This window comes from Centroberyx gerrardi, chromosome 4 (genome assembly GCF_048128805.1).
Source record: "Centroberyx gerrardi isolate f3 chromosome 4, fCenGer3.hap1.cur.20231027, whole genome shotgun sequence".
Taxonomy (NCBI): Eukaryota; Metazoa; Chordata; class Actinopteri; order Beryciformes; family Berycidae; genus Centroberyx; species Centroberyx gerrardi.
In genome coordinates this window covers 3,291,460-3,305,641 of record NC_136000.1, presented here as the reverse complement: position 1 = coordinate 3,305,641, position 14,182 = coordinate 3,291,460, and the positions used below count along the sequence as shown (strand labels likewise).

The 14,182-nt window shown below is 40.6% G+C and overlaps 1 protein-coding gene across 1 annotated transcript in view; it reads left to right on the top strand.

The window, feature by feature from the left end:
* Window positions 1-14,182, top strand: part of LOC139919910 (cadherin EGF LAG seven-pass G-type receptor 1) — a 65,980-nt gene that overhangs the window by 4,737 nt on the left and 47,061 nt on the right. Inside the window, exon 2 of the mRNA XM_071909787.2 lies at window positions 12,682-13,353. Coding sequence (XP_071765888.2) covers window positions 12,682-13,353 — 672 coding nt within the window. The remainder of the gene's footprint in view (window positions 1-12,681; window positions 13,354-14,182) is intronic.

The following is a 14,182-nucleotide window of genomic DNA, read 5'->3' as shown; positions in this document are numbered from 1 at the left end:
AGATATTCAGTTTACTGTCATAGAGGAGTAAAGAAACCAGAAAATATTCACATTTAAGAAGCTGGAATCAGAGAATTGTGACTTATTTTTCTTAAAAAATTACTCAAACCGAGTAATCGATTATCAAAATAGTTGCCGATTAATTTAATAGTTGACAACTAATCGATTAATTGATTAATCGTTGCAGCTCTACTTGAAATGAGTTTCTTAGACAAATATAAATAGTGAAGTTGATCCTATGTATGAATTTCTTTCCAAAGCCTTTGCCTTTCCATCAAGGCAAAGGGCGGCTGCTTTAAAGAATCTGAAATATAAGATAGTTTTGATTTGTTTAACACTTTTTTGGTCGCTGCATAATTCAATTTGTGTTATTTCATAGTTTTGATGTCTTTACTATTATTCTAAAATGCAGAAAATAGTAAAAATATAGAAAAATGTGGTGTGTCCAAACGTTTGACTGGTAGTGTAAATGTATTGGCTCTTCAGGCATCACTGTTGCAGAATAGGAGTTAAGATAATACAGTTTAAGATAATACAGTTTAAGATAATACAGTTTAAGATAATACAGTATGCCGTGGTGCTGTAAATGTGACTCTGGATGTATTTGCACTTCGATGAGGAAGTTTAGCAGTCAGACCTTCTCATGATTAGAAACGTGTTGATTAAGATCAAAACTGACAATCACCACTAACTGAAAAGCCAGGAAAGTATCTGCAGTGATTTCTCTTAACCAGATGTTCGTTTGAGGCGTACATACTGGGCACACTCCTAACAAAAACTTTGCCCGAAGGCGTGTCTTATATCTTCATTATGAAAGAGTGATTGATTAGCTAATGTCAAAGAGAAATTACCAGTAAATCAAAGTTTCTTGTTGCTTTAGCACACACATGTCAAATTTGAAACATGCAGCAACTTGCGGCCACTTAAGTTAAACTGAGAGTCTGGGAAGATATTCAGCACATTAGCAGCAAATGAAAACATAGGTAATCGTGTGTCTGTCACTCCCACACACACACACACACACACACACACACACACACACACACACACACACACAGACCATTGTCAGTTTGAATCCACGAGCAAGGCACTTCCTTCCCAGCTGCCCTCCTGCCTGCAGTACAGACAAAACACCACAGACTAACTCTTCTCTCGGGTGCAACTTGCAACCGTTTCTTTCATATGTGAATTATTTCTTCCTGGAAGGTTATTCTGTTCAACTCACAAACGATTAGTCGATCAACAGAAAATTAATCGATTAATCGTTTTAGTTATTTAATCAAGTAAAGTACCGAACATTTGCTGGTTACAGCTTCACAAAAGCTACGATTTGCTGTAAACTATTTTAAGAATGACTTTAGGCTGTGGTAACTCATGATGGGGACTAAATGATTAATCTATTTATCGATAATGAAAATAATTGTTAGTTGCAGCCCTAAAACAAATCAAGTTATGCTTGAAGTCTTGCAGGAAGAGAAATCTTCTGCCGTTGAAAGTCGCTCCGCAGAGTTTTCTTTACGTCTATTTTTAACAATTTCCTAAACAAGCCTGGCAGCTTCAGACGTGTCAGTAAAATGAACTGACCATCCATCTATTCAGCCTCATTTTCTCACTTTTAGGATAATCTTATCGCCTATGATTACTTAACATGCCGTCTTTTAAGTTTTCTCTCCCTTGCTGTCCATGATAATTGAATCAGCTGCCATGCTTAGCCCAGAATAGCTGCAGAGTGTTTGGCTCCAGCGTCTGGCTCCAGCGCTGCTCCACTACACCCAGTGCCACTCTCTGTTCAGTTTGTGGGAATTACCAACCTCAGTCTGTTCTCAGTTCAGGCCGTCCAACACAAACAAACACTTTCATCACATACTGTACGTGGGTTTGTGGAGAGGGAGAGTTCACAGCAACAGTTCATGTTGACACTGATACGGGTCTTAAAGGATACTGAAGTTTTCAAACTGAGGTTAAAGTTACCTAACATTTAGTGCTGGTATTCATGTTTAAATTTGACCACTACCATGCCTGAATTAATGAATGAATGAATGAATAAATAAATAGATAAATAGATAAATAGATAAATAGATAAAAATAAATAAAAAATGATTGTCCCTGAAATAGCATTTAATCCATGGGACACTAATAAAAGTCTCTATTGAAGCCTAATGAAACTCTGTTAGGTAGATTAGCAGCTCTCTCTCTCTCTCTCTCTCTCTCTCTCTCACACACACACACACACACACACCTATTCAATAGTAGGAAACTCTGAAGAATTAACTTTAATAAATGAAGAATTAACTTTCAAGCTTCGATAATTTATTGCCTTGTCAACAAAGTCGATAGGAATTTGTCTCAGTGCAACTTTTAAGATGATAGACCATACACAAAACACATTAAATACACCGAATACATAAAATACATAAAAACAAACGATTCAAAATTGACTGAATAAATAAAACCTCCAAGGAACCTCCATCTTATCAGAGGTGATATGTGATATTTAATAAAAGACTGATATCAGTCTGACATATCGACAGATCAACACATCGGTCTAACCTGCCATGCAGCTCACAGTGTGTGTTTGTCTTGGCAGGGTTTGGCTGAAGGGAAGCATTAGCAATCTATTGATGAGCCCGAGTCATATAAAGGTGTATTGTGTGAGTCTCTGGCTTGTCCGGGCTCAGCGTGCGGTCCGCGTTCCTCCGGGTTCAGACGGCGTGCCCCCCCCCCCCCCCCCCGCTGTGGTGAGCTCCTGCAGCACGCTCTGTCCCGGTGTGGGTTGGGTGAAGGCTGCTGGTGCTGCCCCGCGGGCGAGGGAGGCTGCAGCACACTCCAGCTGTAATTACTCAAGGATTAAATGATTTGGTGCTGTGTTTACATTTACATTGTAATGTGGTTCTTATCCACAGCGGTGGAGTCTGCTTAATTTCTGAGACTCAAGATTCAAGATGCTTTATTATCCATACAATGTAAATATCGTCTGAGTCTTATGAAAAACCCTTGAATCTGTTCCCAAACGTGTTAAATGTCAGTTTTCAGTCTATTTTCTTGCCTCATTCAAATGAATTGGAAGTAAAAATCTGAACACTACAAACTCGTCCAGCTGCATCTGATCTTGGTGATTATAGTTTCTATTCTGGTTTTCTGGTTTTTAATGTGATTTTGTTACCGTTGTGAAAGTGTTGTTCTGCTCTGGCTGGATGTTGAACTCGTCTTCCTCCTGCACACCGCTGGCTGTGAAAAGCCATGAAGAAGAATATGAAGGAACAGAGATTTACAGTTTCCTTCATCTTTCTGCCTCAAGCAAGCAGGAAGAAGACATTAGTGATAAGAAATGACATCCATGAGACATGTGATGCTTCCTCTAACTTGAGAAAGTGTCATGTTTGTTGGGAATGTAAAGATAGATAGATAGATAGATAGATAGATAGATAGATCACTCAATACTTGGAATTATTGGGCATACCGATACTGAATATCGGTTGTTGTCACCTTTAATACAAAAATATGTTTTTTAGGGCTGCAACTAACTAATTTTTATTATCGATTATTTTTTTGATTAATCAATTAATCATTTAGTCTCTAAAATGTCAAAAATAATGACAAATCACCAGAACCAGAACCCAGTTATTCTTAAAGTTGTTTACTTTACGTAATAATGATATGAAAGAGAGAAAAGTAGTAAATCTTAGTGTTTGTGAAGCTGTAACCTGCAAATGTTTTGTTTTTACTTGATAAATGACGACAATGATTAATCGATTATCAAATTTATAATCGATTAATTTTCTGACAATCAATTAATGGGCTAGTTGTTTCAGCTCTAATAGTTTTTAAAATCAGTTTGCTGACCCACCACTGCTAATGTATTCTGGAGCTGGAGAGTGAAGAAGAAAAGAGAGAAGGGGGGGGTGGGGGGGGCTTTGGCATTCTCTGAGGTGTCGCTATGGCAACGAGGACCAGTCCTCCATGTTGGGTGGGGGGTGGGGAGTATGTGTGTGTGTGTGAGGGGGGTGTGTGTGTGTGTGTTTGTGTGTGAGGGGTGTGTGTGTTTGTGTCAGTGAAGACGCTGCCAAGAAAAACGGATTTGTTTTCTGACAAGGATCTGACAAACTGCTGTCAAAACACACACACACACACACACACACACACACACTTTCACATAGAAACACACACACTCACACACACATACACGCTTTCACATAGAAACACACACACTCACACATACACACTTTCACATAGATACACACACACACTTTCACATAGAAACACACACTCACATAGAGACACACACACTTTCACTTAGAGACACACACACATACTTTCCCATGGAGATACACACACACATGCACACGCATACTTTCACATAGATACACACACACACACACACACACTTTCACTAGAGACACACACACGCACACTTTCACATAGATACACTCACACACACACACTTTCACATAGAAACACACACACTCACATAGAGACACACACACTTTCACTTAGAGACACATACACACACTTTCCCATGGAGATACACATGCACATGCATACTTTCACATAGATACACACACACACACACACACTTTCCCATGGAGATACACATGCACATGCATACTTTCACATAGATACACACACACACACACACACTTTCACTAGAGACACACACACTTTTACTTAGAGACACACACACTTTCACTAGAGACACACACACTTTCACTAGAGACACACACACTTTCACTTAGAGACACACACACTTTCACTAGAGACACACACACTTTTACTTAGAGACACACACACTTTCACTAGAGACACACACACTTTCACTAGAGACACACACACTTTCACTTAGAGACACACACACTTTCACTAGAGACACACACACACACACTTTCACTTAGAGACACACACACACTTTCCTTGCTCTCGGTTCAAAGTGTGACCTCGTCATGTGAGAAGCTGAATCTGACTTCCTGTCTGTGTTTCTCTTCACTTCAGCGAATTAAATTAAATTAAAAAGGTTTTAGAAACTGAACTTGTGTTCTTGGGGAGTTCGGTCCAGGTTTTGAATGAGCCTCCTCCTCCTCCTCCTCCTCCTCCTCCTCCTCGGTCGTGTTTCGGCCGTTGCTCCGGACGGCTTTCTGCTCCCCGGGCGGCATAAAGGTTGCCGCGGGAAACCGGGAGGAATTGTTGAAATGTGAGGCGGAGAGCACAGAGAGAGAGAGAGAGAGAGTTAAGGTATTTTCAGCGGGAGCCAGCAGGGCAGAGCTAAGCCTCCGTCCAACACACACACACTGTAGGAGAGAGAAAGGCTCGTTCCGTCCCGCGGCATCTGAATGGGATTTCTTTTTTGGGGGGGGGGGGGGGATTTCAAAAAGTGGTTTTCTTAATTGCTATTTGACTATTTATCTCAAAGAATACGAAGGCGCGATGGAAATTGAAGTCACTGCAGCACATTCCTCTCTCCTCTCTCCTCTCTCCATAATAATTATTGTCGTTTTAGCGGCAGCAGACGGACAGACAGCAGAGGGATAAACTGCTGAGTCTGGAAATCACCTCAACTGTGTTTTTTTTTGTCTTTGGAAATTCCCCCCTGAATGCCGTGAATTTACGCTCATTTGTCGCTGGCACTTCTTCTCAGAAAAAAAACCCACTTATTATGATTTACATGTTTCAGCTGTCACATTAAACCGCGGTGAAGCGGTCGATGCTCTGTCTTCGTTCTGCACGGCACTCTCTGTCATGGCAGAGAAAATATATATAGATTTTCTTGGTTATCTTCCAGAAAACATTGAACGTCTGTGTAGTTCAGACCAAAAAAAGTTCTCAACAACAATAATGAAAGAAGTCAGCAATATGTTTCTTTCTTCTGGATCTCACTGCTCCATCGCTTACAGTGTCTTTTCCTTTTCATTATTGTTCTGTATCTGTAGCTTTGCGTGTATTATTATTATTATTCTATAATTAAAAGTAAGCATGGCCTCAAACTCTTATGTTATCTAATTGCTCAGGGCTATTTCACTGTTTGTTTACATGCACAGTAGAGCTGCAACGATTAATCGATTAGTTGTCAACTATTAAATTAATCGCCAGCTATTTTGATAATCGATTAATCGGTTTGAGTAATTTTTTAAGAACAATAAGTCAAAATTCTCTGATTCCAGCTTCTTAAATGTGAATATTTTCTGGTTTCTTTACTCCTCTATGACAGTAAACTGAATATCTTTGGGTTGTGGACAAAACAAGACATTTGAGGACGTCATCTTGGGCTTCGGGAAACACTGATTGACATTTTTCACCATTTTCTGACATTTTATAGACCAAACAACTAATCGGTTAATCGAGAAAATAATCGACAGATTAATCGACAATGAAAATAATCATTAGTTGCAGCCCTAATGCACAGGCAAGTGAACTACACTGCAATTCAGCAAGCAGATAGAATAGTTTCTTATCACCGTTCCCAGACTAGACCATGTACCAGTCGAGCTGTGGCACCAAACTGGTTTTCATTTTCCTCCTTAGTTGAGCAGAAAAGTCTTGAACCTGAAGCCGTGCTCAGTCAGGAGAGTCAGGAGGAACTTTAGCTGCTTTTTAGCTCCAGTTTCCAGCTTTCACTTTCCTCTTTTCTTGTTCTTTTTTTTTTCTTTTTTACTTGATTCTTCATTTCAATTTTCCATCATTAACTAAACAAGCTGAAAAAAAGAAGAAAAAACGTCAAACAAACCACCAAATTATATTTATCGCAGGTTCTTGTTAAGGAATATTGTATCAACCAGAATATAGAATATAATCCTGTTTCTCAGCATCGTGTCAGTCTGTCAGTTTGGGTCAGCTGTCCTGGGACCAGCATGTCCCCATTCATCCCAATATTCTTCACCCTTGTCTTTTTGCACACAATATATCCATACAATATATGACATTTACAATATTGGCCCACTGACCTGCTGTAGCTGGATCTTTTGAAATCTGCCAAAGTTCACCAACGTGTTCAATGTCAGTTTTCAGTCAGATGAATTGGAGGTAAAAATCTGAACGCTACAAACTTTCACAACGGTAAGAGAATATACCAGAATATAAACTATAATCACCAAGATCAGATGCAGCTGGACGAGCTGCATCTGATCTTGGTGATTGTAGTTTAGATTCTGGTTTTCTGGTTTTTAATGTGATTTGTTACCGTTGTGAAAGTGTTGTTCTGCTCTGGCTGGATGTTGAACTCGTCTTCCTCCTGCACACCGCTGGCTGTGAAAAGCCATGAAGAAGAATATGCAGGAACAGAGATTTACAGTTTCCTTCATCTTTCTGCCTCAAGCAAGCAGGAAGAAGACATTAGTGATAAGAAATGACATCCATGAGACATGTGATGCTTCCTCTAACTTGAGAAAGTGTCATGTTTGTTGGGAATGTAAAGATGGATAGATAGATAGATAGATAGATAGACAGATAGATAGATAGATAGATACATAGATAGATAGACAGATAGATAGATAGATAGATAGATAGATAGATAGATAGATAGATAGACAGATAGATAGATAGATAGATACATAGATAGATAGACAGATAGATAGATAGATAGATAGATAGATAGATAGATAGATAGATAGATAGATAGATAGCTGCAGCAGGACTCTGGGCAGACAGACTCTGCAGTATGTGGGTCCCGGTCTGTAACAGAAAGGTCGCAGGTTCAAGATCCACAACACCCGGTGTGTCCTGTCCTGTTTGTTCCATGTGAAGTAAGAATCTGAAACATTTTGTCTCAGCTGTCACACCGTGGGTTTGATTCCTGTCTGGTCCGTTCTGACTGCAGACTCTGATCTGTCCATAGGAATGAATGGGAGAGTCTGTCTGTCTGTCTGTCTGTCTGTCTGTCTGTCTGTCTGTCTGTCTCTCTGTCTGTCTGTCTGTCTGCCTGTCTGTCTGTCTGTCTGTCTGTCTGTCTGTCTGTCTGTCTGCCTGTCTGTCTGTCTGTCTGTCTGTCTGTCTCTCTGTCTGTCTGTCTGTCTGTCTGTCTCTCTCTCTGTCTGTCTGTCTGTCTGTCTGTCTCTCTGTCTGTCTGTCTGTCTGTCTCTCTCTCTGTCTGTCTGTCTGTCTGTCTGTCTGTCTGTCTGCCTGTCTGTCTGTCTGTCTGTCTGTCTGCCTGTCTGTCTGTCTCTCTGTCTGTCTGTCTGCCTGTCTGTCTGTTCGCTTTTTTAAATTTGGTTTACTGGAAAGTGAAGGATACAAATCTGTTCATATCAGCGCTGCTTCCTGCTGTCCCTGACCTGACCAAGGTGTCTTCCTGCCTTCCACCCAGTGCATGCTGGGATTGGCTCCAGCCCCCCCCATGACCCTGAATAGGAACAAGCACATATGGAAAATGATTGAATGAATAGTTTGGTCGCTGTAACAGCCGATGGTTTGTTGATGTGCAGTTATATATTATTTATTATTATATATTTAAACTTGCATTACTGTTCGGTCTGTGCACATCAGGAGGACACAAACTTTTAAGTTGATTTTGAAATTCAAATCCCATGTACTGGTAAACCTGACTGATAAAACTACATTTGTTTATATACTGTATGTCTTGAGTAACTGACTTTTCACTTTTCACCATTTCACTCCAACATTTTGAGGTTTTTGGCAGCGTTGTTTACACTATTTATGCAAAATAAAAGCACTGATAAAGTAAAGATAAATTGTTCCTCCAGGCTTTCTTCTTCTAACCTGTTCAGTCTCATTAACACTAGATGGATGAATTAAAGCTTCAAAGCAACTTTTTCACATTAAAGTCTCAGTAACTGAACAGGATCCACATCTGTTCTTCAGTATCAATCCTCCGTTTCCCAGAAACAGTCTCTTCGGTGATGTCGGGGCGTTTCGGGGCGTTTCGGGGCGTGAGCGGATGCTGTTACCTCAGCCTCAGGTTAGATGACATCATCAAGATGAGTGACAGGTGTTGGAGCGGGAACCGACTGAGGGGGAGGAGGGGCGGGGCTAACAACAACAAAGACTTGTGTATTCAGGTGCTTTTAGTCAGAAGTAATGAGAAAATGAGCCTGGGACAAAAGTCGTTTCTGACGGTTCGTGTTTTATTTTGAAATCGAGTGTCACTGAGCTTCTTCTGCCAGAGACTGAGTCAGAAATCTCAGGTTCTCATGTTGAGTCATTAGTATTGATCAACAGTCCTATCAACCCCCACAGACATATTATGGTCTGTTTGTAATATGGGTCGGGAAAAATCAAACCTGTTGCATCTTATGGAAAAGGATTTTAAAATACTTTTTTGGTAACTGATGATTTTGAGTTTTTCTATGATGTTTGAAGGCATTTTTCATGATGTCAGCAGAAAAGTTTCAGCGTTTGTCTTTCTGCTGCCTGGAAAATGTTGTTAGTGTTGTTAGCATTTCCCATTGAAACCAATTCGAACCACACACATGCTAATGAGCTAGCTTGTGGCTAGCATTGCCCATTGGTTCTCATAACATAGCTTGTTGATCAGTTGGTTTTAGTGATGAATACTAGTTAAGCTAACAATGTCTCTTCCAATTATCTTTGTTTCAGCATTTCAACAGATATCCATATACAATGATATAATGCTCTTTTATAACAAATAAACATATAAGTAAATACATTGTAAATACATTTTAGAAAAATGTACTGTAGGCCTACCTATATGAATATATAAATATACAAATAAGTAAAAAAAAAAAAAAGTAAAAAAAGACAGAAAAATAAAGGAAAACAAGGATCATGGAAAATATAGTGTAAAACAAAAAGGAGAACAATTGGATGGTGATAGTTTTACATTATATTCAGCCCAGTGGCCAGTGATGTGACATCACACATATTTGAAAAGCTAAATATCAAGTTTTATATCTAAGAGTGTTTGTCTGGATTTGTCTGCTACATTAACTGAAGTGTTTTTCCACAAAGAAAGTTAGAATGATTTCCATCCACTTAAAACAGGCGATAACAACAAATTACAGTGCGGTTAGCTGAGGAATGCTAATTGTATTTTACGTGTTTTCCTTTCACACAACATGAATAAGAACATGCAGCTTGCTCAGCTGGTTCTGAGAGACTGAAGCGGGCAGCTTTAGGCACTAAGCTGCTAACACCGAGATGAGCAGGATTTGATTCGGAGCCAGATTTAAGATTTTCCAGATTTAAGAATAAAACTTGAGGACAAAAGTTGGTCTCATATTACGGCCTGTGAAGAGAGAAATACTCGGCCAAGTTCACGTTTGGTGTAATTATGGTGAAAAGCCTTTTGTTCCTAATCCTTTATCTGTATGGCCAGCTGCTATTGAGGTCTTGCTTACCCTTTGTGTGTGTGTGTGTGTGTGTGTGTGTGTGTGTGTGTGTACGTCTTGCGTCTATGTATGAATGTTTATGTATTCATACATAGACGAAAGAGTGAGGGAAGCATCACTCTTTTTTTTATGGTGCTGTAAAGAACAATTTAAGAATCGAGGCAATTCTCTGATATCTCTGTATATTGTTTCAACAAATCTTCAACAGTTCTTTGAGTCATTATGGTTCTATATAGAACCTTGAGGAACCCTCCTGTGTGTGTGTGTGTGTGTGTGTGTGTGTGTGCAATGTGTTTTTGTTGTGTCTGCTGCCCCAGTTGACAGTATGAGAGAGGACAGTGTAACAGAGTGGAAAGCTTGTCCTTATTGTCTGGTAATTATAACACACTGACAGAGGGGGTGGGGGGCTGGTGTGTGTGTGTGTGTGTGTGTTGGGGGTGCGGGGGGGGGGTCCAGACTTTAACAAAGCCTCAACAATCTGGAGAACAACAGCCTTCGCCCCGTTCAGCTCACTCTTCACTCCTCTCAGACTTTAGCAGAATCCCTGATGGTTCCTGCTGGTTCTTCTCTGTTTAGCACTCATTCTGTTACAGATGATTTTTCAACTTTAACTTTAATCTCAACCTTACACTCTTTGCTACTAGTTTGCTACTTGTAACGTTGATGATGCAAGAATTTAGTCTTCTTCGACTGTTTCTTCCGTTGCAATCATTGTGACATTCTGGATATGAGCGCCTGCCTTAGATATAATGTAAATATTGGTTTGAATACATGATTGGCAATTGCAATTAATTGACCTCAGATTTAACAGTGTGAGCTTTGAGTGTAGACTTTAGATCTCAAGAGAGTAAATCTGGTAATATGTAATTACAATTAATCCAAAAAGCATTGAAATCGCAATATAAACTTTTGCAGATTTCCAGTTCTCAGAAGCTGCAGTTAATTTCTTAGAGAGAGTTTGGTCCAAACTGGATTAGTGAAGTTTTAGAGCTGCAGGTAATCTTTGGTCCATGAATCAAAACCTTTCATCAGACTCAAACTCAGTAACTCCTGCACACTGACGTCTAGTTTATTTAACAAAATCACTTTTCTTTAACAATTTTAAAAAATGTATGACAAGAAAAACGTGATGATGTGAATCGCAGTTTAAATCACAATTACAATATTCTGTCAAATAATTAGAATTAGATTTTTTTGTCAGTATCGTTCAGCCCTAGTCATTAACTGGCTGTCCTTCCTGCAAGTCTGTTGTCTTTTTGTAGCTTTCTGAACTATATGAACTATATGAACTATATGAACTATATGAACTATATAACTCAGGTTACTCTCTCTAAAATAAATCCTCTTCTGTCTCTCCTTAGCTCTTATCAGTTCTTTTCCCAGCAGTCCTTCATGATGCTCCTGTGGTCAGAGGAGTATTATAAAGGATCTGACCTTTGCATTCCTGATTTTTGGTTGCTTGTAATTTTTGGTGGAGGAACTGAAGCTTATTGTGTTGTAAGTCGCTCTGGGTCAGAGTGTCAAGTAAATGCCTGCAACACTTTATATTAAGTGTTCATTAACTAATGTTAACTAATGCATTTACTAACATTAATTAAACATGAATAACAACATGAATAATCTTTGTTACGGTTGTTATCCATGTTTAATTAATGTTTACTAACATTAATAACAACAGTAACAAAGATGACTTAATGTTAAATGCACATGAACAACTGCATTAATTCATGTTGTTGTACATGTTTGTTAATAATGTTAACTAATGTGTTTACTAACATGAATTGAGCATGAACAGTGACATTAACAAAGATGAGGTCATATTAAATGCAGAATAAACAGCTGCATTAAGCTCTAACTCTTCATGTATTACTGAAACAGATCCTGGCGTTAACTAAAGTGAGTCACAACCAGCATTATCTAACGTGAATACTGTGTTACTCATGACATCTGGTTCATCTGTCGTTGTCACACCTTCACTGGTAACACTTTACAATAAGGGTCACTAAGTTAAGGGTTAGTTCATGCTTAATAAGCATGAACTAACCCTTAATTAACAGTTAACTAATGTGTCTGGTAATCATTTACTAATGGTGTTCATGTTAACTAAGGTATTCATTTATACATTATTTAATAGTCATCTTTATAAACTATTAAATAATGTATAAATTAATACCTTAGTTAACATGAACACCATTAGTAAATTACACATTAGTTAACTGTTAATTAAGGGTTAGTTAATGCTTATTAAACTAACCCTTAACTTAGTGACCCTTAGTGTTACCATCACTTTAGTTAATGCCAGGATGTGTGTACGTTAAACATGAAGAGTTTATACTTCCCTGCAGTCTTCCACAGTTTTAAAGATGTTTTCTGCCTCTTCCCCTCTCAGACGGCGTCCACCACGTCACGGCGGTCTGCACCCTGCGTGTCTCCATCATCACGGACGACATGCTGACCAACAGCATCACGGTCCGCCTGGACAACATGTGGCAGGAGCGCTTCCTGTCCCCGCTGCTCTCCCTCTTCATGGACGGCGTGGCGGCCGTCCTCTCCACCGGCCGCGACGGCGTCTTCGTCTTCAACATCCAGAACGACACTCACGTGGAGGGAAGCATCCTCAACGTCACGTTCTCCGCCCTGCGGCCCTCCGGGTCGCCGAGCCCCGGTTTCGGAGGCTCCTCAGGCGCCGCCGACCGGTTTTTCCCCTCCGAGGCGCTCCAGGAGCAGATCTACCTGAACCGGACGCTGCTCGCCCACGTGTCGACCCAGCGCGTGCTTCCCTTCGACGACAACATCTGCCTCCGAGAGCCTTGTGAGAATTACATGAAGTGCGTGTCGGTGCTGAGGTTCGACAGCACGGCGCCGTTCGTGGCGTCGGACACGGTGCTGTTCAGGCCGATCCACCCGGTGGCCGGCCTGAGGTGCCGCTGCCCCGCCGGCTTCACGGGCGACTACTGCGAAACGGAGATCGACCTGTGCTACTCCTCGCCCTGCCGGAACAACGGCAAGTGTCGCAGCAGGGAGGGAGGCTTCACCTGCGAGTGTCTGGAGAACTTCACAGGTGAGTGGGCAGAGAAACGGATGGATAGATACACAGATGTTCATCACTATTTTATTATTCTTCCACTTAAAGCTCATGTATAGTTCTGCGTCGAAGTGTCGCCGGAGCTTACGTGCATCTCTCCAAAAAATGTAACTGCAGTGTAGAGCGACGCAAGACAGCAAGAACTGTGATTGGCCGCTTCGTATTTCCTCCTCCTTGTATCCGGTTGATGTCGTTGTAGTGAAGACAACATGGAGGTCGAAGAGAGACGAGCTGAGGAGGATCGCAACTCACCTCATCCCCAAATTATAAAGATTATCAGATTACTCATGGCATTTCAGAGAATGTACTTCTTCTGTTATTAAAGTTATTAAAATTTGTGTTAACAAAGCACCACACAGACATCCAGGGTGTCGGTGGTCTTCGCACAGAATCACCAACGCAGAACTATAAATGCTCGCACCTATGGCATAGCAACAGCATAGCAACGGCATAGCAACGGCATAGCAACGGCATAGCAACGGCGTAGCAATGGCGACACTTACACACAGAACCATATATCAGCCTGTACTCGTCCTTCTGTTTGCTCTCTCTGTCTCTCTCTTTATTCCTCTCACCCCCTTTCTCCCTTTTTCTATTAGCGGTTTATGTTTATGCCACACTTAACATCCCTCTTCAGTCCTGTATGACACCACTTGACCTCTCCTTGCCTCTAAGTGGCTCCTATCCCGCCTTACTGTGCAACACATAGACCTGTAGACCTGGAAGGACTTTGTTTGCTCTGATGGGATCTCGTGGCCTAACTTGCCTTATACTTCAAATAGAACTATTATCTCCATTGGCAGCA